Raw genomic sequence first — 22120 nt, 5'->3', positions numbered from 1 at the left:
GTAACGTTTAATCAATTACAGCAGGGGTCTTCAACAGGGTGTCCGGGAGCCTCTAGGGGGTTCTCAGAGTTACTGCAGGGGGGCCACCAAATCTTTGTGTCAGGATCATGTTTTTTAAATTAACCACTTGAACCCTAGCATCCCTATTCTGAGTGGAACATTAGCTAAAATTAGCAGATCTACAAGCTCACAACGCCTCGCAGCGCGAGGCTATTTATTGCAAAGAGGTTTGGTGTGGAGGTGGGTTAGACTAAGTATTGACGGTTCAACTGGTTAAATGTCTGAAAATACACGTCTGAACATACACTGACGATAGTGCTGTCAAAGTCTATGAAACTGTTTTTTTTTAATCTGCAATACAATTTTAGACAATACGTAGTGGGGGGTCCCTGCTTCATCTCTCTCTCAGCTAAGGGGTCCTTAGCCTGAAAACGTTGAAGACTCCTGAATTACGGCATTATATAGCAAGAGTTATGGCACCTTGGTTGGTACTTGGAGCGAGAGCAAAGTGTTACTTAATAATTTAGCCACTGATTTTAAAAACAGATCCAGAGTTTAAAGCCGGTTAACCACATGAACCCTAGCGTGTCCTATTCTGGGAATGTCATAATAGACGGACGTTCTGTGAAAATAGCAGAGCTTGTACAGAGAATACAGATTTTGGGGTGAAAAGATTCAATAAGACATCTCATGAATTGTTAGATTCATGAGCTGATCGAATCAAATAATTTAACCGTTTTGCAAAATGTATCCGGGCCTGGCCATCAAAGCCCAACCTAAATACTCCCGGATTTAATCACAACAGGAATGACTGTCAGATGTGGCATGGATGGAGGTTCACACAGTCCTATTTTTACACACTTCCATTTTTAACGTATTAATCATATTCAAATGTTATATCCAGATGTGTGCCATTATTTATCTCAGTTTGAAACGGCATTCTGTAAGATTTACTGCATGTCCTACCCGGGATTCAAAACCTATGTCTCCCACGCGAGAGACGACATTTCTACCACCAAGTTACGACGGAACTCCCGCTTTGGGTAAGGACGTTATTGCACTTGAGCTTCAGGCAGTACTACTCGTCAACCAGTAGGTGTCCTACCCAGACACCAGGTTCTAAAATGTCTCTATGGAAGAGTAGGGACACCACCGCCAACCACTGCAGTTGGATGTTATATTGTATTAATGGGTTAAACACAAAGTGGTTTAAAGGTTGACTTTCACAAGTGACAACGTGTTATATGAATGTGTGTTTGTGTGGGTGTTTTGTGGACAGGTGTCCTTCATCTCCCCTGACGGCTGAGCTTGACTCTCCCCCTCAGCCCATGGTGACGTCTCCTGCTGCCCCCAGCCCAGAGCCCCTCCCTCCTCCACTGCCCACACCCCTGAACCTCACCATGCCGGGCAACGGACAGGACATGGACGACTTTGTCCCGGTAAGCAGTGGTGGTAAAAGTTCTTTAATTTTTCCCATTTTTCTACTTAAGCGAAAGTATCAATACTGCACTGCAGAAATACTCTGTTACAAGTAAAAGTCTGGAATAGAAAATGTACTTGAGTAAAAGTACAAAGGTATTGGTATCAAAATCTACCAAAAAAAAGTACCAAAAGTAGAAAGTACCCGTTATGCAGGATGTCCCGTTTCACAAGTTTTCAAATGTATAAAATGTATTAAAATCTTTAGAAAATAGCAGATCTACAAGCTCACAATGTGTCGCGATCTGACACATTGTGAGCTTGTAGATCGGCTAATTTCAAAATGGCCTTAATGTATATAGGGTTGAAGTGGTTAATGTATGTTTTGTAATAATCAATATCAAGTAACTAGTAACTTAAGGTTTTCAGATAATTGTAGTGGAGTAAAAGTATAATATTTGCCTCTGAGGTGGAGTAAAAGTACTGAAAATGGAAATACTCCTGTAAAGTAAAAATACCTCAAATCTTTACTTAAGTACAGTACTTGAGTACATGTACTTAGTTACTTTACACCACTGCCGGTAAGAACTGAGGAACGGGGAAACTCATGTGGTCGGAAAGCTGGAATTCTAATAATATTTCTGACAGAGTCCAGAAACTAGAGCTTAGAGATGTGGTTTAAAATATTAAAAGTTGTATCTGTACAAACCATTAGCATGGTTTTAATGTATTCCTATTACTCCTATTGCCCTCTCCTTTGGTCAGGATGTGGAGCTGAGGGTCTCCTTGGTGAAGTCGGAGAAAGGGAGCCTGGGGTTCACCCTGACCAAAGGCAATGATCAAGGATGCTACATCCATGACATCATTCAAGACCCGGCTAAAGGAGACGGTCGGCTCAGGCCTGGGGACCGAATGATCATGGTAAATAAACCCCAGGATGTTTTGAAAAAAGTGACAACACAAGTGTTTTTGTTGAAAGGAACTTGTCAAAATGTGATGAACTATGAATTTAGCCTTATTAGCTCTTTCTCCTAACCACTTTAAACATGGCACCCCTATTTTGGGTATGTCATTATAGCCACACATCTTTAAAAGAGATTAGATAAAACATAGTGAAAATAGCCAATGTATAAGCTCACAGCGTGGCACAATGCGTCTAATCGTAATTATTTGAGATAATCGCAATTATTTTTGCATAATCGTCATCAACATTTTCAAATAGTAAAAAAGCAGAAATAGCAGATCTACAAGCTCACGCGTTGTAAGCTTGTAGATCAGCTATTTCTGCTATTTTCTGCTATGTATGAAGTTATTAAATATGTCAATAATGTCTTTGTATATTTCAGTTATTTGTCATATCTGCCCTGTGCAATTCTTTTTATTACGAAGCCTATAAAAGTCTTCATATGTTCCAATGTTCAATGCCAAACACACAATTAAATCGTTAATCACAATTATTTGAGTGACAATTAATCGTCAACTTAAATGTTTAATCGTGAAAGCCCTACGCATTGTGAGCTTGTAGATAGGCTATTTTTGCCATTAGGCATTTGACGGAGTACAGTATAGGGCTCAAGAGGTTCCACCATTGTGAAATGTTTCAAATCCCATGATCCTGTGCCAGAACGACTTCTATAGATTGCATTTTTTGGTGTATATTCAAAACCAGGTTAAGTGAAATGATTCATCACTTGTTCTCGCTACAGGTGAACAATTCAGATGTCTCTAACATGGGCCACACTGAGGTGGTCAACTTGGTGCGAGCTGCTCCCCGGGTGGTGGACTTAGTAGTAGGTAGGGTTCTGGAGGCCCCCAAGCCCCCGATAGAAGCCCACCTGCTGCCGGATATCTGCCTCCAGGGGCCCCAAGAAAACCTGGGTAAGAAAAAGTTCATCGGTACATTTACTCAGCATTTATTTAACACGACAGGAAAAATGCAGTGAAGGTGATTATTGCCAGTAGAAGATGTATAAGACCAATTTATGCTCTTGTGAAGTTTGGAAGGGAAGATGGGCGTTGGGCGGGGCCGTCCGTGCTTTCTACGCTCTCTGCTGCAAGCCCCATAGCTTAGAGCAGGGGTCTTCAACATTTTTCAGGCCAAGGACCCCTTAGCTGAGAGAGAGATGAAGCAGGGACCCCCTCTATATTGTATAAAATTGTGTTTCAGATTTAACTTTTTTTTTTTTTACTTGGTCTGCTCTTTTTCCCCTTTACACCTATTCCTCTTTGCCAAAAATAGGCGATCTACTCTGCTATTTTTGGCTAAAGTTCTCCTCAGAAAATGGATGCTAGGCTTCAAGTGGTTAATGTCCCGGACCCCCTGTTGAAGACCCCTGGCTTAGAGCGTAGTAATGTTCGCAGAGACACCCCCCCACCCATTCGGCTCCCTCTACAAATTCTGCAGGTGTATAAAATGGCCTTCAATGTGTTCCTCGAACAACCATTTGACCCGAGCCTACGAGGACATGTATCTGAATTTCCATCTGGTTCTGTCTCTGTGTGTGATTTAAGGACTAGTGGGAGAGAGTTGTTTTAAAAGCATAACTTTACACACATGTTTTCCAAACACATGCACACTTTTGAAAACCCTTCATGAATCTAGGGTATATATGGCACAAACACTGCCTGTCTATTGTTGTTTCATCTTCCAAGCCTCCTCTGTTGCTCCAGAGCTTTTTCAAAATCGTACACATACTGTAATCATTGATTTCATTGTTTTGCTTGGTATTTCTTTTGTAATTTCCCCATGTGTCTTTTATTATTCTTTGAATCATTTAATGTTTTATATGTAAATATCACTGGACTGGACACCAAACATTTATTAATTTAGCTTTGATTATGAAATTGTCTTTTTCACACAGATGGCTTATAAAACTAGTCTTTCTTCTGTGAATTGAGTGTCAAAATGCCTTCCAGTAATAAGGAATGTCATTTTGACGAGTCATCGTCCAAGATACTGATCTGTAAACAAACCCGAGACCAGGCTTAAAGAAGATTGACATGGGAAAATACCTTTGTGTTTATAGAAAGATGCCTGTGGAGTGTAGGCTTTCATTTCACACATGTGATTCAGTTCATGACAAACTTCCTCAGTATAGTCCCAGTTCATAGATACTGTAGGGTTGTCCATCAACATAATGTTAAAGCTAGCCAATAAACTATTACTGTTCTGGTGCCAAATCTCTTCACCAGAATGTCTTTAAAGTGTCTTCATTAGTCTCTTAAAAGACTCCCTCCCTCCTTTTCCTCAGGCTTGATGCTAGACGGTGGCAGTGACAGTGTGTATGGAGTGTTGTTTGTGACGGACATCCAGCCTGGTTCTGTGGCCTCTGAAGAGGGCAGCCTGAGACCGCTGGACATCATCCACTACATCAATGGAGCTCCCACCCTGGACCTGACTCTGTGTGAGAGCACCAGACTGCTGGAGCTCTCTGCAAGAGACCTCACGCTCAAGGCAACACGGTAGTGAAATGACAATACTCATTTGATGCATTGACTATCAGTCCTGTCATTAAAGGGGATGTAAGACTGTTAGAAAGGCTCCAAGCAGTATCATAAGTTGACTATTACTTATCTCTCTGGTTCCACCTTAAGAGTAATATTCACCTGCCCACCTTAAGTGCGCGATGCATTCTGGGGCGCTTTCATTCATTCAGCAGCCTTTAGAAGAGCGGTGAAATCCACGTTCACCTCACTGCAAACATACTACAGTTGTGCAGCACTGCAGTGCCTATATGCGTCATTGATTATAGTAAGTTCCTTATTTAGTACAAAACCGTCAGTCACTCAGATAATCATGGTAGATGACACTGCAGACATTATTGAACTAAATAAGGAACTTACTATAATCAATGACGCATATAGGCACTGCAGTGCTGCACAACTGTAGTATGTTTGCAGTGAGGTGAACGTGGATTTCACCGCTCTTCTAAAGGCTGCTGAATGAATGAAAGCGCCCCAGAATGCATCGCGCACTTAAGGTGGGCAGGTGCATATTACTCTTAAGGTGGAACCAGAGAGATAAGTAATAGTCAACTTATGATACTGCTTGGAGCCTTTCTAACAGCCGCCCCCGAATGTACCGGGTACATTCGCTCCAAAGAAAGGCGACAGTCTCTTATGTATTACGAGGGGGTGGTGGTGACGGTAGCGCTGTCCTCCTGTTCGCCGGTCAGGACAGCTGGCAGGGGGACCAGCCTGGCTACTGGTCTGGTGTAGTTGCGATATCTGAGCCTCTCCTCTGCTGAGTGGACTTGGGCATCAGTGCTGGGGTGGAACTTGGTGACATGGCCGATGGGCCACAGAGTCTGTGGAAGCTGAGGGTCCATCAGCATCACGACAGAGCCCTCTGTGAGGTCGGCTGGTGTAGAGTGCCACTTCTGGCGAGTCTGCCGGCTGGGCAGATAGTTACGGAGGAAACTGTACCAGAAGCTATCTGGCGGAACTTGGGGGTGCCTCCAGCGACGTCGGTTCAGTAGCTCGGTCTCTGGATACACGATCTGGGGTACGGATCCATCCGGCCGCCCCGTCAACAAGACATTGGGTGTCACAGGATCGGGGTCGGTGAGGCAGGACGAGACGTACCTCAGCGGCTTAGTATGGTGCAGATGACTGTCGAAGTCTTGAGTGAGGAGTCGGCCAGGATCCCACACGATAAGATGCACTGCCATCTGTTCGAGGTCTTCGGCACGACGGAGTCTGCCGCCGACACGAATGAGCCTCTCCTCTTCATCGATCTCAGGTGACAAGGTGAGCAGTCTACTACTGGATGGGAGAGGCTTGCCTGCTTTCAGGACCCGCAGCTCGTCTGGGGAGCTCTCACACTGGGCTTCCTTGAGTATGAGCACCTCTGCATTGGGGTAATCTTCAGCAGTACAGCTGCTGCTCTGATCTGCCGCCCCATGCAGCTTCTGCGCTGTTGCTTCTAGCAGCTCTTTACAGGTGTCACCCTGCTTTGCCTCTGTGTCTAGTGAGCTGGGTGTGGTCGAGGTGACACCACAGAAGGTTGACTTCTGCAGCTCAGAGGCGTCATTGTCGCGTTCGACATTGGGCTCGACAGTCCACCCATCTGGGGATTGAAGGAGGAACTGAGGCCCTTGACTCCACCTGTTGGGCTTCACAATGTCTTGCAGGGTCTTGTCCCTTGTGACATTGTCAGCGGGGTTCCTCGCTGACTCCACGGATTGCCAGGCATGTGGGCTGGTTAGTCGCTGTATTTCTGCCACTCTGGTGGTGACGAAGAACTTGAAGCGGCAGGACTCTGACTGCAGCCACGTCAGCACCACTGTGGAGTCTGTCCACAGGATGGTCTTATTGATCTTCGGCGTGAGCTCATTCTCTGTGGACTTAGCCAGTTGGGTTCCAGTGACAGCTCTACACAGCTCGAATCTGGGTGGGGAGAGGAGTCGCTTGGGTGCAACTCTGGACTGGGGCAGGGGGAAGGGCAGAAGGACTTGGCCTCGACTGTCCTCATGATTTAGCTTGGTGACGGAGCCTGCATCCCCCAGCTTCTGGATCTCTGTGCTGTAGGCTTTGGCACGCTCTGGATCTTCAGCCAGTTGTCGTTCTGTGCTCCACAGATTCGGCATGATGGCTTCTTTGGGGGCATGAAGGAGAGGCATGTCTCCCTTGTGCGGAAGGGGCGTGGCATAACACAGGACCCCTGCTACCTCCACGTGGAGGGTCTTCTCTTCCAGCAGGGCTACCACTGCGTGGTCTTGACTTTGTGCAAACTCACGTGGGTCCCGGTGGCTGAAGTTGGATACGGTCGGGTGTGGGCCCCTGTAGGTCTGTTCTGCTGTGGCTGCTGTGTCACGGCGCAGTGGAACAGGAATCTGCTGGCCCCGTCCCTGCATCCATGAGGCTTGTGTCATGGAGACTGGAAGGTGCTCAGGCTGTTGGAGTGTATAGGTTGCTGCATAGGACAGGGCTCTTGGAGGTAGAGATTGTGCATACACCGGCTGGTGGTGGTTTAGAGGCTGCTGAGGGGCATAAGCGGCTGCGTAGGGCGTAGCTTTGATGGGTAGAGGCTGGGCCGCAGGCTGGTAATGGTACGGGAGCTGCGGCGGCGTCGACACTGCCATGTAGTGTGTAGGCCTCAGGGGTGGAGGCTGCACGGCAGGCTGAAAGTGGTGTAGAGGCTGCTGAGGTGGGTAACCTGCTGTGTAGGTCGAAGCTCTGTGTAGTGGAGGCTGCGAGGTAGGATCCTCCTGATGGCGCCGAGGCCCGGTGAAGGAAGAAGCCATGTGGGGAGGATAGGGCTCTCTGCTTAGCTGCCGGGGTTGGCGGTGCAGTGGTTGACTGCCGCCCTTTGCCGGTGACTGTTTGCAGCAGCTGGCTGACATGGCTGGGCTCTTCATCAGCTGTAGTTCCACCATCAGCTGATCTACTCTGTCCTCGATCGGTTGAGCTGACGGCTCTTCGAGGTCCGCTATGTCTGGCCATGGCGGGGGGTCTGACCAGTCCTCTTCGTCCTCCATGCGGACAGGATGGGGGTCACAGTGGCTGACGGAGTGTGGCGTAGCATGCTGAGGGCTGACTACTGTGTTGGTTAGCCTCCTCATCTCAGCTTGAACTTCATGAGTGAGTCTAGCCACATCACCGTGCATGACCTGCTGCGTCTGCTGTAGCATGATGTGCTCTTCCTGTACGTTCCTGAGGTCATCTCTCAAAGTGCGTTGCTGGGGTGCATGATGGAGTGAAGGTGGTTCTCTAATCTCCTCCCTAGGCTCACTCTCTGGATACCGTAGGTGGGCTAGCTGGGTTTCCGGACTGTACCTCTGCCGCTCCCGGTAGTACAGGTCCGCCTCTTGTAGGACAGCATCCCACCTGTGGTGATCGATGTAGGGAGTGTGGGTGGAGTAGAGGGGGGTCATCTTGGCCGCTCCCTCCTCGTAAGATGGCCACTCTTCCTCGTGCCCATGCCTGTTTCGCTGCCTGTGCCACATTAAGTAGTTAACTTGGTAATTATTGAAGGGGCTTGGTGGGCGTGTCTGACGCCATGCTCGGTGGTCTTCAAACTCCATATTGTCCAGGGGTAAATGAAACATCCGGCTCGAAGGACCAAATGTTAATGAGGGTTTATAAAAGGACTGTATATGGGGGACTGGTTCTATGGGTTTCTGCTTCATTCACCCCCGGGGCGTCGATCAGGACACAATTGACAAGGAGATTTGATGGTAGGTTTATGACCGCTTTACTGTTGTTGTAGGCACAGGTGATACAGGCATGGGATGGATAATGAAGGATGGTACAGGCACTGAGTGCGACTTATTGAATATGGTTCTGCAATAAACCCTCATTAACAAAGACTGTTTTTACTAAAATAAAGTGAGATTTCCATTTAAAAGTATATAAGGCAAAGACAATAAAGTGAAAGAATGGTTCCAACATGTGGCTTTAATTTTCTTGGCTAATTTCTGTTTTTAAGTTCTCCTTGATTCCTCTCCTCTTCCTCTCAAGGGACGGAAAGCCAGTTTCCACTGAACAGAAGAGCGTCTCTTTTTTCAACAATAACATCAGTCCTAAGGTCTCCAGCAGCCTGAACGGTACGGATCACATCTGAAAAACACTGCTAATGTCTGGCATTATCACCCATAGTGTTCTGACACTGTCACAACATGCAAAATGTATGATGCTACTCTTTTATTATTTGTTTCAGGGTATCTTAAAGGGGGAGATCAAAGAGACAATTGTCTGTCAATTTGTCCTTTAGAGGTAAGTACCACCTCGTAAAATTGGCAAATAACCTTTTGGAAGAGAATACATTTTCTTTATTGTTTTTCAAATGCCTAAGACAAAGGAAAAGAAGGGTCAATCGCTGGATCAAATGGCTCAGTTTATAGGACTATCCTCTAGAAATACTACATCCATTTTATGACATAAGCTCTTTAAAAATTCATGAAGTGACAAAATTACCAAGATCTGTATCTGTTCACTACTTTTAAGTAAAACATGTACAGTATGGGTCTGAAACATTTGTGTGTGTACCAAATGTACCTTTTATTGAGCCCTGTCCTATTGATTCCCTACCATTTTAATATTTATCTATGACCTCTTGATTCAAGCATGTGTTTAGCACCACATTTTAATCTTTAACCATGTGAATACAATTTTAAATTTACCACAATGAATATCAAAACATTCTGGTTGACTGAATGTTACACATAGTATATAGGGCCAATTATTACAAATTTGATTGAAATCTTGGTTAGAGTTATTATACACACACACACACACACACACACACACACACACACACACACACACACACACACACACACACACAGTAATGTAATGGCTTGTAAGGTGGGTTGAGTGAACATCTTAACATTTGAAAATGTTTAAACATATCAAGCTCTCTGATGACAATTAATTGATTACATGTGTGCAATTATATTAATGTTAAGGAGGAGATAATTAAGCTGGAGCTGGAAAAGCCTCCCTCAGGAGGCCTGGGTTTCTCTGTCATTGGAGGGGAGAGGGGGATTTTTGTCAAGTCTATCACACCAGCGGGAGTAGCTGACGCCTCAGGAAATCTGCAGGTTGGAGACAGACTGCTGAAAGTGAGTTTGTTATGCATTGGGGTGGGGGGGAGGTTTCTGTTTTAGCCAGAAGTACAACACCTTGCTTTACAACAACATGCTTTGGGATGAAGGGGGCAAAAACAACTTGGGACACTTACGTGCACATTGGTTGGTAGTGTTATGACAATAAAATGACAAGATCACCAGCACTATTAACCCATAAGACCGGGAATGCATCTGTGTAATCCACTTAAAACCATTTTTTTTAAAATAATTTGGCTATTCAAAAATAGATATACAAGCTTGTAGATCTGCTATTTTTGAAAAATCATGAACAAATTTGCAAATCTTTGAATATATATATTTTTAAAGCAAACATTTGTAACTAAAATATTTGCTTCTGGCCGTCCCTGGAATTAAATATTTTGAGATGGGGGTCCGCGGCCAAATACATATAATTTTGGGGGTCCTTGTCATGAAAAAGTTTGAACACCACTGATATTATAGCAACATAAGTGTTTCAGAAAACTGATCTAGAAGACATTTGTAGAATCACCCTCACGTCTTAATGGGTTAAGGGCCTTTGTTTCTCCATCTTCAATACTGTATATATTTCACTGTCTGTAGGTGAATGAGGAGGTAATGACGGGTGTGTCCCACACCAAAGCTGTTACCACCATCCGCAAAGCCAAAGGTCTAGTACAGCTCATCGTGTCAAGACCACCGGACCAACATCCTACCACATACCTAGCATACCTACCCATCAATACTGACAAATGCAATGGTAACACAGGTATGAACACATACAGTAACCTGCCCATCATTTCAGATACATGCAATGGCACTACAGATATGGAGACACACACCCATAACATTTAGAAATGCTATTGAACGTATTCCTTTTCGTATTTTCATATCTTCTGGAAATGTTGATTATAAACATTCATACCCATTGTGAAAGGAGAAACCTTCCAATAATAGTTGATTTTGATGACTAGTGCTGTATTTCTGTTTCTGTTAACCCATTAATGTTGGAAACGCATCTGTTGTAACCACTTAAACCATTATTTTATACTTTGGCTTTTCAAAATAGCAGGTATACGAGCTCATAGCGTGGCACCGAGTGCCACGCTATGAGTTTGTACATCTGCTACTTTTGAAACTTGGTGCAAATCTTTGAATATGTTTTTTTTTTTTTAAAGCGAACATTTTTTACTCAGATATTTGCATCTGGGGATCTTTGGAACAACATATTTTTGAGATGGGCGTCCGGGGCCAAATACATATCATTTTTGGGTTCCTTGACATGAAATAGTCTGAGAATCACTGATTTATAGCAACATATATTTTTCCAGAAAACTGTGATGATGGAAAACATACTGTATTGTAGAATCGGCCTCGGGTCTTAATGGGTTAATGAACCGTGAAGTGACCTTGAGTAACCGTGAAATACACGTCTTTTGTCTTGGTGTTGGTTCTCAGATATCAGTGAGGACAGTGGAGTAAAGACCAAGCCTTTTACTCCCCATGATGGACTGAAGTCTGACAGCCTCCCTATCATACCACCAACAGGTAAAACTATTACACTCATTGGTCCATGGAAACATGCAGTTGATTGAACTTCATACTTGAAACCCATTCCTGTTAACCACTACCACTTGGTTTATAGACCGTAAAAAAATATGGACAGAAAATACATTTTCAGGTCGGGATACCAATTTTATCCATTCAGGAGAGATAAAGATTATTTGTAAGTGTTCCAGTTCCAATTTTGTCTGCTTGGATTTTTTATTTTTATTGGCTATGTTTGCTATAGTAGTATTAAAAAATGTGCTTCTCGATTATTCAATTAATCCAAAGCGTAATCAATAGAATAATCGTGGAGAAGATATAATGGATAGTTGCAGCCCTGATGTCTACTTGTTGTGTTGTACAGATTATGAGGTGGGTTCTCCAGAGCAGAGCACAGAGCTGTCAGAGGACACAGATTGTGATGGTTCATCTCTACCTGAGGATTCCCCTGAGGTAATTAATCCTTATGACCTGCCTCTGCTTTTAATATGATGAGTAGTACACGGCAAAATCCACTGTTCATTTTATTTTGTGTAAAATGGAATGGTTTTTACACTCTTTGAGTTCAATTAAAACTCAGAATGTCACTGTGTACACTTAATCTATACAGTGTCAGTACTTCCATCTGTACATATCGGTTTCTTTTTTTTTTTTTTTTTTTTATATACCTGCTAATCTGATGAAATTACAGAGTTCCCGGAAAGCAGAATGGAAAGAGGAGTGTGTGGATGACCCCCTAAATGAAAAGTAAGCTTTATTTTATTGACATTTGTTTTCTTCAATTATTTTCTTTCTTTTAACTGGTTATCCTTAACATCCATGTGTTGTTTGTCACTGGATAGCAGCTATCTGCAGATGAGCGCTGGCCAACCTGAGGACGATGACATCACATGGGGCAGTGATGAGCTGCCCATCGAGAACATGAACTCCAAACAGGGAGAAGATGGTGAGACTTTATATTTGTTCTGCTCATTCTTCTATACATTATCTACACATATTGTCCAGGTACAAAAAGGCTCAATCAAGAGCAAAGGCCAATATAAAACTCACAGGGGTATTTTTCAAAATGCACAACTCCACCCATTAAACACATATTGCTTCTCAAATTCTCTCCATGAAATGGCATGACGTTCCTTATCTGGTAGTGCTAAATGTTTTGACACACCCATCATTGAGTGTTGGAGTATCCTCCTCAAAATGTTGCATTTATTTGACCCTTCCCTAGAGGGAGCTATCATCACAGAAGATGAGCTGACCTCCCTGCCCCTGGTCAAGGTGGTTCCTGATGGCCAGTACACAGGGTCCAAACTCAACACTGTGGTCCGCATGATGAGAGGACTTCTGGAGCAAAAGGTCCCTCTACAGGAGTTTGAGGTAATCTTCTCATTCTACTCATTCTTCTCATTCTACACAAAATTACCATTGACTGTCTATATAAACTGAATACAGAATGTCATTTGTTGTTTTTGTTCTATAATATGCCCTCCAGAATCTTCAAAATCTTCAGCCACTGGACGACTGTTTAATAGGTCAGACGAAGGAAAACAAAAAGAAGAATCGCTACAAGAACATTGTTCCCTGTAAGCCAATTACAGAATTCCTGCTTTCATTATGTATTACAATAAGAGATTTTTTCCAAGAGAGTAATCGATGACTAGCGCTAGCCACCATATTTAACCTCTTTCAATTTTGGTGTATTCAAGGGTGGATAGTATTTCATGTGAGTAAACAGCATTCTTTGGTTTACTTTTCTTTCTCAGTTGATACCACTCGAGTTGTACTTGGAAAGGATGGAGGCTACATCAACGCCAACTTCATCAAGATGCCAGTGAAGGATGAGAACTTCTCCTTCATCGCCTGTCAGGGACCTCTACCTACCACTCTGGGTGACTTCTGGCAGATGGTTTGGGAACAGAAGTCTAATGTAATCGCCATGATGACCCAAGAGGTAGAAGGGGGGAAAGTGAAATGCCAACGTTACTGGCCAGATACACCGAGAACAGCGGAGATGGTGGACGACAGGCTGCAGATCACGTTGGTCAAAGACCAACACTTGGACAACTTTGTCATCCGAATGATTGAGGTCAAAGATATCAAGGTGAAATCAAATCCTGATTTGCTGTTCAGTTTCATATGATATCGAAATGACAATTCATGAATGTTGAATAGCTCTATATTCTGATAGAAATCATTGCTAGAGTGTGTTTTCACAATATTAAATAAAAATATTGTATCACTTAACGTTTGAATTGTTCTCCACTCCAGACCAGTGAGGTCCAGCTCATCACTCATCTGAACTACACTGGTTGGCCAGATCATGGAACGCCTTCTCAGCCAGAGCAGCTGCTGACATTCATCTCCTACATGAGGCACATTCACCAATCAGGACCCATCATCACACACTGCAGTGCAGGCATTGGCCGTTCAGGAACGCTCATTTGCATAGACGTGGTCCTGGGCCTCATCAGTAAAGATGCTGATGTAAGTATACCAACTTTTATTTTGAATAGGAAGGTCTGTTTTACGTAGATGAAAGTTCACTGCATCATTTTGATTTGTGCTCCGTGTGATTGTGTCTCTTCTGTAGTTTGATATTTCAGATGTTGTGAGGAATATGCGACTTCAGAGACAGGGGATGGTTCAAACCGAGGTGATTTTCTTACGCTTGCATTTAAAAGATCATACTAGCATCGATAAGTGTCATGTATATTATCATAGACTGTTTCTGTCGTTTGCATACGTTTTGTTCTCAAATCAATAGTTTCTCCAGGGGCAATTTTTTTGGCAAGTCTAAATAATCCTTGCTTTAAAATGCATTAAAAAGCAAGGACAACATATTTGACGAAAGATTTGTCGATTAAAAAAAAAAGTCTATTACCTATCTAAAAAACGTCTTTGCAAGATTATGACTCAAGTCGTAATCAATAATCAGTTGATCAAGTCATAATCAAGTGGTTAACCACTTAAGCCCTGTATACTTCGTTGTATGGCAAATAGCAAAAACAGCCGATCTGCAAGCTAATCGCGACACGTGAGCTTGTAGATTTGCTGTATTTGCTATTTTTGAAAATGGGTGAACAAGTTTGCAAATTTTCACCTATAATGACCCAAAATAGGCTGGTTAACCCAGCCAGACCGCTAGTATGGCCCTTTATGTATTACGCCTTCTAAAGTATAATACAATGATTTAAACAATATTTGTTTTCACAATCTTTTGACTGATATAAATATATATTGTTTTACAGGAGCAATATATTTTCTGCTATCAAGTGATCTTATATGTGCTAAGATGTCTTCAAGCAGAGGAGAAGATCTCAGGATAGTGGGGACAGTGGATTATATCATGAACTTTCTGAACAGAAAAACTCAAACGGAGGACAGTTGACATGGGCAGATATTGCCAAATCACAATTCCAAGATTCTTTTTTTTAAATCTCCTTAAACCTTAATTTCTTGAGAGTAAATCCTAGAAGTCTATATATTTTTATGTTTTATGCTTTTTATGTTCTCCCATCTTTGGCTGCTATGTCTCTTAATGCATTTATGAGAACTGTTGATTGTATGTTGTCTTTTCATCTACAACAGAACATAAATATTTTTTCTCTCCAGATTCTTGGATTATGCTAAAATAATTATGAAAATGATGAATGAATTCATATTTTATGTGGAACAAAATTATACTTATTTGGAGTTTTAAGTATAATTGATGCTGGGACTTGCCTTGACAAAATACTATGACAGTATTTGCTTTGTAAATCTATTATACAGTAATTGTTGACTGCCTTGGGTAATTGATGAAATTAAAAGTGTACATATTCATCTCCTTTAAAATTAAACTGTGGATACGTTTTAAATGTCATTAAGGAAACTTGTCTCTTTTGTAAATATATGATTAAAACATTTCCATGTCGTCTTATCACTTCAATAGATGCAACTTTGTGGCCAACAGAACCAACTTAGATGCAGAAGCTGATTATGTACAGTATGTCTCGGAGTAATTTTGGGGTTTCAGTGTGTGATGTAACGTCACCAGCAGGGCCCAGCAGAGGACACAGAAAATGGGGGTCCAGTTCACCTCACCTCGGCCATCATAGTCTGTCTTCAATGTGTCCATCGCTGTCTGGTTCACTGCCTCCACTTTTAAGGAAAAGGCCAGTTCATTATAACATTTGGTCATATGAGTCATTGATTTATAACCTGAACCTACTACCTGCATTACTGCAGTCAAACCCAAAAGGGTTTGACTGAACAGATGACAGACTAAACATAACCTTGTCCTTTGAATGTTTCAATGTCTATGTCCCTTAGATGGACAGTAAAGGTCTTAAAATATCTGTGAGTGGATGGATGCAAAAACGTGTGTCTGTGTCAGCTGCTAAGACTATTCTTAGAAAATGAAGACCAGAACCAGGGTAAGAGTTTGCAGTGGAGCTTTTAGAACAACTCTATTCCAGCTTTGCTTGTTGAAATGGGGGGATTTAAGAACGAGGAGGAACTAGGTGGTACTCCACTATAACATTAACAACTGAATGTATTTGGAGGATTGGTGGAAGTTCATGGCTAAGGAGAACTCACTTTTACCCCCACATAATATAGCTTGTAAGACAGTGACTTTTTTTTAAATCTGGTCTCCTGTTCCTTTCTGGTTTCTCCCTGAACCTGAGGTTGATCTTTGCTTGATCAGAGTGGAGAGCTACAGAGGTACTGTACCGCCGAGAGCATCCTGACTGGCTGCATCACTGCCTGCCTGGTATGGGAACTGGACATCTGGAATCTGCATCTTTTAACTGCCTCATTTTATAGATTTTTCCTTAAACCATGCACCTTATGTACATATGTCATTACATTACTGCTACCATTTTACTGCCTCATCCCACTGTTATTAACTATAGTATACCACCTTATGTATATATTTCACACATTTCGCCAAGTTTGATATCTGATCTGTTCATCTGTGTCTTTTTATGCAATGAGAATGACACTTATTCCACAGTGATTTCCATGCTTGATTGTGTGTTTTGTATATTTAATATGATGATCCACCACACACAGTGTAATTAAAAAGGAGAATTCTTCCTGAACTCCATGAAATGTGATTATGTGAGGTAGTGTACTGTAGTGGAGTAGAAGTAAAAGTACTTACTTAAATCCACTTGGTTACTTTCCACCACTGAGTGTGTGTATATATATATTACATTCCACAATACCTTGACCTAACACCCTTTATAACACTAACACATTACTTCCTTTTAAACACGTTGAAACAGAGACCATACCAAGAAATAACCCCAAGATTTCTTATAAGAAATCACCTTAAACACATTTACAAGTACAATGGTCAAACTATTCTATACTGTATGTTAACTATTATTACTATTAATGCTGCTGCAATGTCTAACAAAATAATTGTACTCTTTTGAAACTGTAACACTTAATAAAGAAACCTTAAACCTTGAAGATACATATTACAGACACATTTTTACATTTTAAATCATTTTTTATGCATTAAATTGATATTTACAAGTAAGTTATGAACGGTACAATATTATATTTCATAAGAATGATTGAGGTATTTAATTAATATTTACAAGTAACTTAAGTACATCATTGTTTAAAACCAATGTGTTGACGTTCTTGTCCTCTGGCAGAAAGTCTTTCCAGCTAAGGCCCGCCTCCCTCCACATGTCTCCCAACTTTGCCTGGCTCATTGCTTTGTAGAGTAGAATGAGGATGCGGAGCAACAGGTTTCCAGCCATACCCAGAGGAATGAGAGTCTTGGAGATCTCCTTGAAGAGCTGTCCCATGGGGATACCTCCCTCGTGGACCATGGGAGTGATCAGCTCAGCCATGTACAGCCAGAAGTGTGGCATGTCTGTAGACATGTCCTCTGCCACGTCTAGGATCTCTTGAAGCCCTTTGTAGTACTGCTGTATGGGCATTATGCCAGCCTTGACGAGCTGATGCAGCAGCTGCCCCATGTGGTCTCTGGCGATGGCGCTGCGATCTAGCGTGGACTCCAGGCCATTCCGCACAAACACAAAGAGCAGCTGACCGCTGTTCAGCTCCTGTACACACTGCAGTGCCTCCTTCATGTCGTTGAGATGGAGGTACTCTTCGATGATGGCTGTGGATTTCTTCTCCACTTCCTCCTCAGTCAAGGCGGGCTTGGTGGGAGTCCGGGAAGGTGGGGGGTTAGGAGCAGCCTCCTGCTTCATGTTCTCTGTTGTGCTCCTGGCATGCACTCTGCTAGGGCTGTTGTCCTGAGCCAATAGTCTGTCTGAGTGAAGAGTGGAGCCTGAAGAGGGTTTCTGCAGATCAGAGAGTCTGTTCAGGGTGCTGGTGGCTGGGTGGATGCCCAGCTCTGAGTCAGCAGGCTTGACACTGGTTCCAACGCTGCTGCCTTTATAGCCTTTGTTTCCTGGGGCCAGCAGATGGTTGTTAAAGTCAAGAACATGAGTCTTGGTCATTTTGCTGAGTAGTGAAGGGTTGGGTTGGTTGTTGGTGGAGCTGGAGTAGCTGTTCCAGCTCTTGGCCACCCTTCCCTGTCGTGGGGTGTATGAGCCCCGTCCGCCGGGCCGCCCTCCACCCAATCTGTCGCCTGAGCCTCTGACTGACTCCTTGGAGATGAGGGTCTGCTGGATCTTCAACTGCTCCATTTGCACCTCCATCTCAGCATCTTTGTGGATCTGCTCGATGGTCTTGGGACCCTGGTCTCCTCTCCTGGGCACCCAGTTATTCTGTTGGAGGTCCAACACATCCTGCAGCATGAAACGGATCCTGGGGGAGGTCTTCCTCTCCTTGATGATCTTCTCCATCTGGCCCATGCAAGGCTTGGCCATCTCAAAATCCATGTCCTTTCCAATGGTGGAAATAAGTGTACACAGGCACTCCAGGGACTCCTCGTCATGTGTTATGAGCAGCTTATTGATGATGCACTTGTCCATGGTCGCCGCGGTCATCATCTTGAGCTTGAATAACTCCCCAATGAACTTAATATTGCCCAGGGAGCACCTCCTGGCCTTGTTTTTGTAATGGTCCAGTTCCTCTTTGCAAAGCTGCTTCTCCTCCCCCTGGGCAGCATCCAGCTCTTTCTGCTTCTTGTCAAACTCTGTCTTGCAGCGGTTGAGCAACAGCCTGCGGAAATTCACGCAGACTCCTGGCTTATCTGCGCTGGGGACCTTGAGCTCCATAAGGCAATGGCACATTTTGGCATAGACCACAGAGAAGCTGGGCTCTGAGATGGCCTTTTCAAAAATGATGTCCATGACTCCCTTAAGCCGGCCCTCCGTGTCGATGGTGAGCTCCCTCACCTGCTTCGTCAGCTGTTGGAACTTCTGGAGGGTTAACTTGTTCAGGATGCCACGCACTCGGTTGAACAGATCCTGGGTCTTGGCCTCCTCTGTGTCGTCGACCTCCTCACGCCTCTGCTGCTTCTTGCCGGAAGGCTTCCAGGCCTCCTTGGCCTTGTTAAGCTGCACGTCGACGGACAGGGAGAAGTGGCGAAGAGGTCTGTCTCTCCAGCCTGTCTCTCCAGTGGAAGGCCTGAAATCAGAGCCACGGTCCATGCCTCCTGGTAGATGCCGGCTGGTGTTTGGCTTTCCCAGGGGCTTCCTGCTGCTGACTCTGTCCAGGATTACATCAGTGATGACTGGTAGGCCCTCGGGTTTGATCATGCTGACGTTGATGAACTGTAACTGTAGAAGGAATCCTCTATCGTAGTTGATCTTCTCCATGATAATGTCCATCATCACCATCACCATCAAGCAGAATGAGCTCTCCGTCGCTGCGTCTGCATTTATATGCGACGTTCATCCAGAACAGCGCCAACGACTTCGTTGTCGCACATTGGCTGTTTCATTTTGAAAATAAACACGCGCGTGCTGTTGTACACAGACACGCCCACCGAGCTGAAGCAACGTCAGAGTTAATGTCAGGTACAGCGTTGCCATGTCGGCTTATTATAAGCGACTTTGGGCTTCTTTTTCTGTAAAGTTGCTTTTAAATATCAGTGGTTGCGGTTTTGTGGGATTGTTTCTAACGACGAACGTGTTCTTGGTTATTTAGGCCTGCTTCCCATTTTTGATGTATTTATTTAAACCAGTGGTTTTCAAATATTTTCATGAAAATGTGCCTCAGATTTTTGTTAGAATGTTTCCCAAAAAAGAATTCCACATTTTCTTGCAAGAGTTTTTGAAAATAGCAGATGTACAAGCTCACAACGCGTTCCATTGTGTAGATCTGCTATTTTTTATAGGTTTAAAGTGCTCATGTGGCCTACGTTGCTTCTTTTGGGCTTGTTATTCTAGACCTGCTTGCTTATTTCTCCCACAAAATATGCCAACACCGGTCAGGTATGGACATTTAAATACAAATAATAACATATTTTACTGCATGTGTTGTGATGGATGTTACGATGTCTGTAGGAGAATCCTATTAAATCTACTTAAATTCAGCTGAATGACGTTACTGTAACATGAAATCAAGGCAACAAATAAGACTTCATGGAGTTTTAAACTCAGTCAGTTAGATTCAGTGGTGGAAGAAGTACTCACATTTTTTACTTTAATAAAAGTATCAATTCTGCAATGTAGAAATAATTTGTTACAAGCAAAAGTCTGGTATTCAAAATTTACTCGAGTAAAAGTACAAAAGTATTGTTATCAAAATTTACTTAAAAATTATCAAAAGTAAAAGCAGATCTACTTAGATCTTATTATCTAAGGTCTATTGTCTCACACAATGAGTTAGAAATGATTATTCATGCCTTTGTATCCTCTCGTCTGGACTATTGTAACTCACTATTCACATGTCTCAGTAAAGCATCCATAGACCGCCTCCAATTAATCCAAAATTCTGCTGCCAGACTGCTAACCAGGTCCAGGCGAAGGTGTCACATCACGCCAATCCTGGCCTCCTTGCATTGGCTTCCTGTTGCCTCCAGGGTTAATTTCAAGGTCCTTATACTTACGTATAGAGCTCTGCATGGTCAAGCACCAGCATATTTAACCGACCTGCTAGAACGACATGTGCCAAGTAGGACCTTAAGGTCAGCCGACCAGGGTCTGTTGGTCATCCCCCGAACCAACTTCATAACCAGGGGCGACAGAGCTTTTCAGGCCGTTGCTCCCAGACTCTGGAATGCTCTACCACAGGCACTGAGAGCTGCAGCGTCTGTAGGCATCTTTAAGAACCAATTGAAAACCTTTCTGTTTGGTCATACTTTTTCGGAATATCTTTGATTTTCTTTTTTATTTATTTGTTGTAATATGTCTTCTGTTTTTGTATTATAATTGTACTGTTTTGCTGCTGTTTTTGGTTACATTTGTTGGTATGTAAAGCACTTTGTGAGTTTTCTCTGTGAGAAGTGCTATATAAATAAAATTTACTTACTTACTTACTTATTGTAGATCTGCTATTTTCAAATGGCCCAAATGTATGGGCTGAAGTGGTTACTGTATGTTTTGTATAATAATAATAAAAATCTACAAAGTAACTAGTAAATAAAGTTTTCAAATAATTGTAGTGGAGTAAAAAGTACAATATTTGCTTCTGAGATGTAGTGGAGTAAGTAAAAGTATTGAAAATTGGAAGTACTCCACTAAAGTAAAATAAATACCTCAAAATTGTACTTATAAGTACAGTAGGCTACTTGAGTACATGTACTTCGTTACATAACACTAAATTAATGTTTTTGTTTTTTCTGATGACTAATTCAGTTATAACTGAATTATTGGGTTGTGGGAAAAAAACATCAACAAAAAAGAACCGATATATTATAAACAAACAAAAAATTGTTTTATTTAGAAAACTGTAGAATAATTTTTCATTATGCATGTAAACAAACTTCGTCAGTTTGGCCTGGCTTGTTGTGCAAACAAGGTGAATGTATAAATCGCAGATCAATTATAGAAAACATTATTTTCTATATTTGCAGTTCTCTTTCATATCAATTTAGATAGCTAGATAGATACCTTTATTATCCTGCGGATATGTATTGTTATTTATAATGATTCTTTTTTATTAACTATTTTTATTTATTGGCATCTGTAATTAGTTTCACTGGCTGCCAGAGCCAAAGTGGCACCGTTGTGTTTGTCCACATTCACTTTCCGTACTCGGAGCAGCGCAGTACCAGTGTTGCCAGGTCTGCTTATTATAAGCGACTTTGGGCTTGTTTTTCTGTATAGTTGCTTGTAAATATTGGTTAATTGCGTTTTTTTTGGGCTCGTTTCTAAAGTGTAGTTGCTTATTTGGGTTGTTTCCATTTCTATTTTTTGTTTATTTCAAACCAGTGGTTCTCAAATATTTTCATGAAAATGTTGTGTCCTAGGCGAGCATTTGTGTTGTTAGAATGTTTTAAAAGTTTTTGAAAATAGCAGATCTCCAAGCTCACAACGCGTCACATCGCGACGTATTGTGAGCTTGTAGATTTGCCATTTTTGAAATAGGATGTAAAGGTTAGGTTTAAAGCAGATGAGTGAGGCTGGGACCGAGGTTAGGTTTAAAGTGCTCTTGTGGCTGCTTTTGGGCGTTTTCCTAGACCTGGCTGCTTGTTTCCCTTACAAAACCTGGCAACACTGTAGTACACCAAAAACAACATGGCA

At 42.7% G+C, this 22120-nt stretch overlaps 2 protein-coding genes across 7 annotated transcripts in view; one reads left to right on the top strand and one right to left on the bottom strand.

Moving 5' to 3' along the window:
- The window catches only part of ptpn13 (protein tyrosine phosphatase non-receptor type 13), an 84316-nt gene extending 68941 nt beyond the window's left edge, over positions 1-15375 (top strand). For 4 of the 6 annotated variants that reach the window (XM_084046720.1, XM_084046721.1, XM_084046719.1 and 1 more), the window contains 18 exons: positions 1280-1439; positions 2185-2340; positions 3126-3297; positions 4671-4881; positions 8881-8966; positions 9080-9135; positions 9828-9983; positions 10572-10737; positions 11427-11516; positions 11881-11969; positions 12208-12263; positions 12359-12462; positions 12742-12890; positions 13006-13096; positions 13277-13614; positions 13782-13997; positions 14104-14166; positions 14762-15375. In XM_084046720.1, the coding sequence (XP_083902846.1) occupies positions 1280-1439; positions 2185-2340; positions 3126-3297; positions 4671-4881; positions 8881-8966; positions 9080-9135; positions 9828-9983; positions 10572-10737; positions 11427-11516; positions 11881-11969; positions 12208-12263; positions 12359-12462; positions 12742-12890; positions 13006-13096; positions 13277-13614; positions 13782-13997; positions 14104-14166; positions 14762-14839 (2437 nt within the window). In that variant the 3' untranslated portion in view covers positions 14840-15375. The remainder of the gene's footprint in view (positions 1-1279; positions 1440-2184; positions 2341-3125; positions 3298-4670; positions 4882-8880; positions 8967-9079; positions 9136-9827; positions 9984-10571; positions 10738-11426; positions 11517-11880; positions 11970-12207; positions 12264-12358; positions 12463-12741; positions 12891-13005; positions 13097-13276; positions 13615-13781; positions 13998-14103; positions 14167-14761) is intronic. The other 2 variants (XM_084046722.1, XM_084046718.1) reach the window with 1 other exon arrangement.
- A 1586-nt stretch (positions 15376-16961) lies between these two features.
- LOC311037826 (eukaryotic translation initiation factor 4 gamma 1-like) lies at positions 16962-19270 on the bottom strand (the record flags this gene model as incomplete). The annotated part of the gene is made up of 2 exons (XM_084047116.1): positions 16962-16967; positions 17135-19270. 2 exons carry the CDS (start codon positions 19268-19270, stop codon positions 16962-16964), a joined length of 2142 nt encoding a protein of 713 aa, XP_083903242.1.
- Positions 19271-22120: the final 2850 nt, after the last annotated feature.

This window comes from Gymnoscopelus microlampas, assembly GCF_963454915.1.
Source record: "Gymnoscopelus microlampas genome assembly, chromosome: 21".
In the NCBI taxonomy this organism is placed as follows: Eukaryota; Metazoa; Chordata; class Actinopteri; order Myctophiformes; family Myctophidae; genus Gymnoscopelus; species Gymnoscopelus microlampas.
This window is presented reverse-complemented; position numbering and strand designations above follow the sequence as displayed.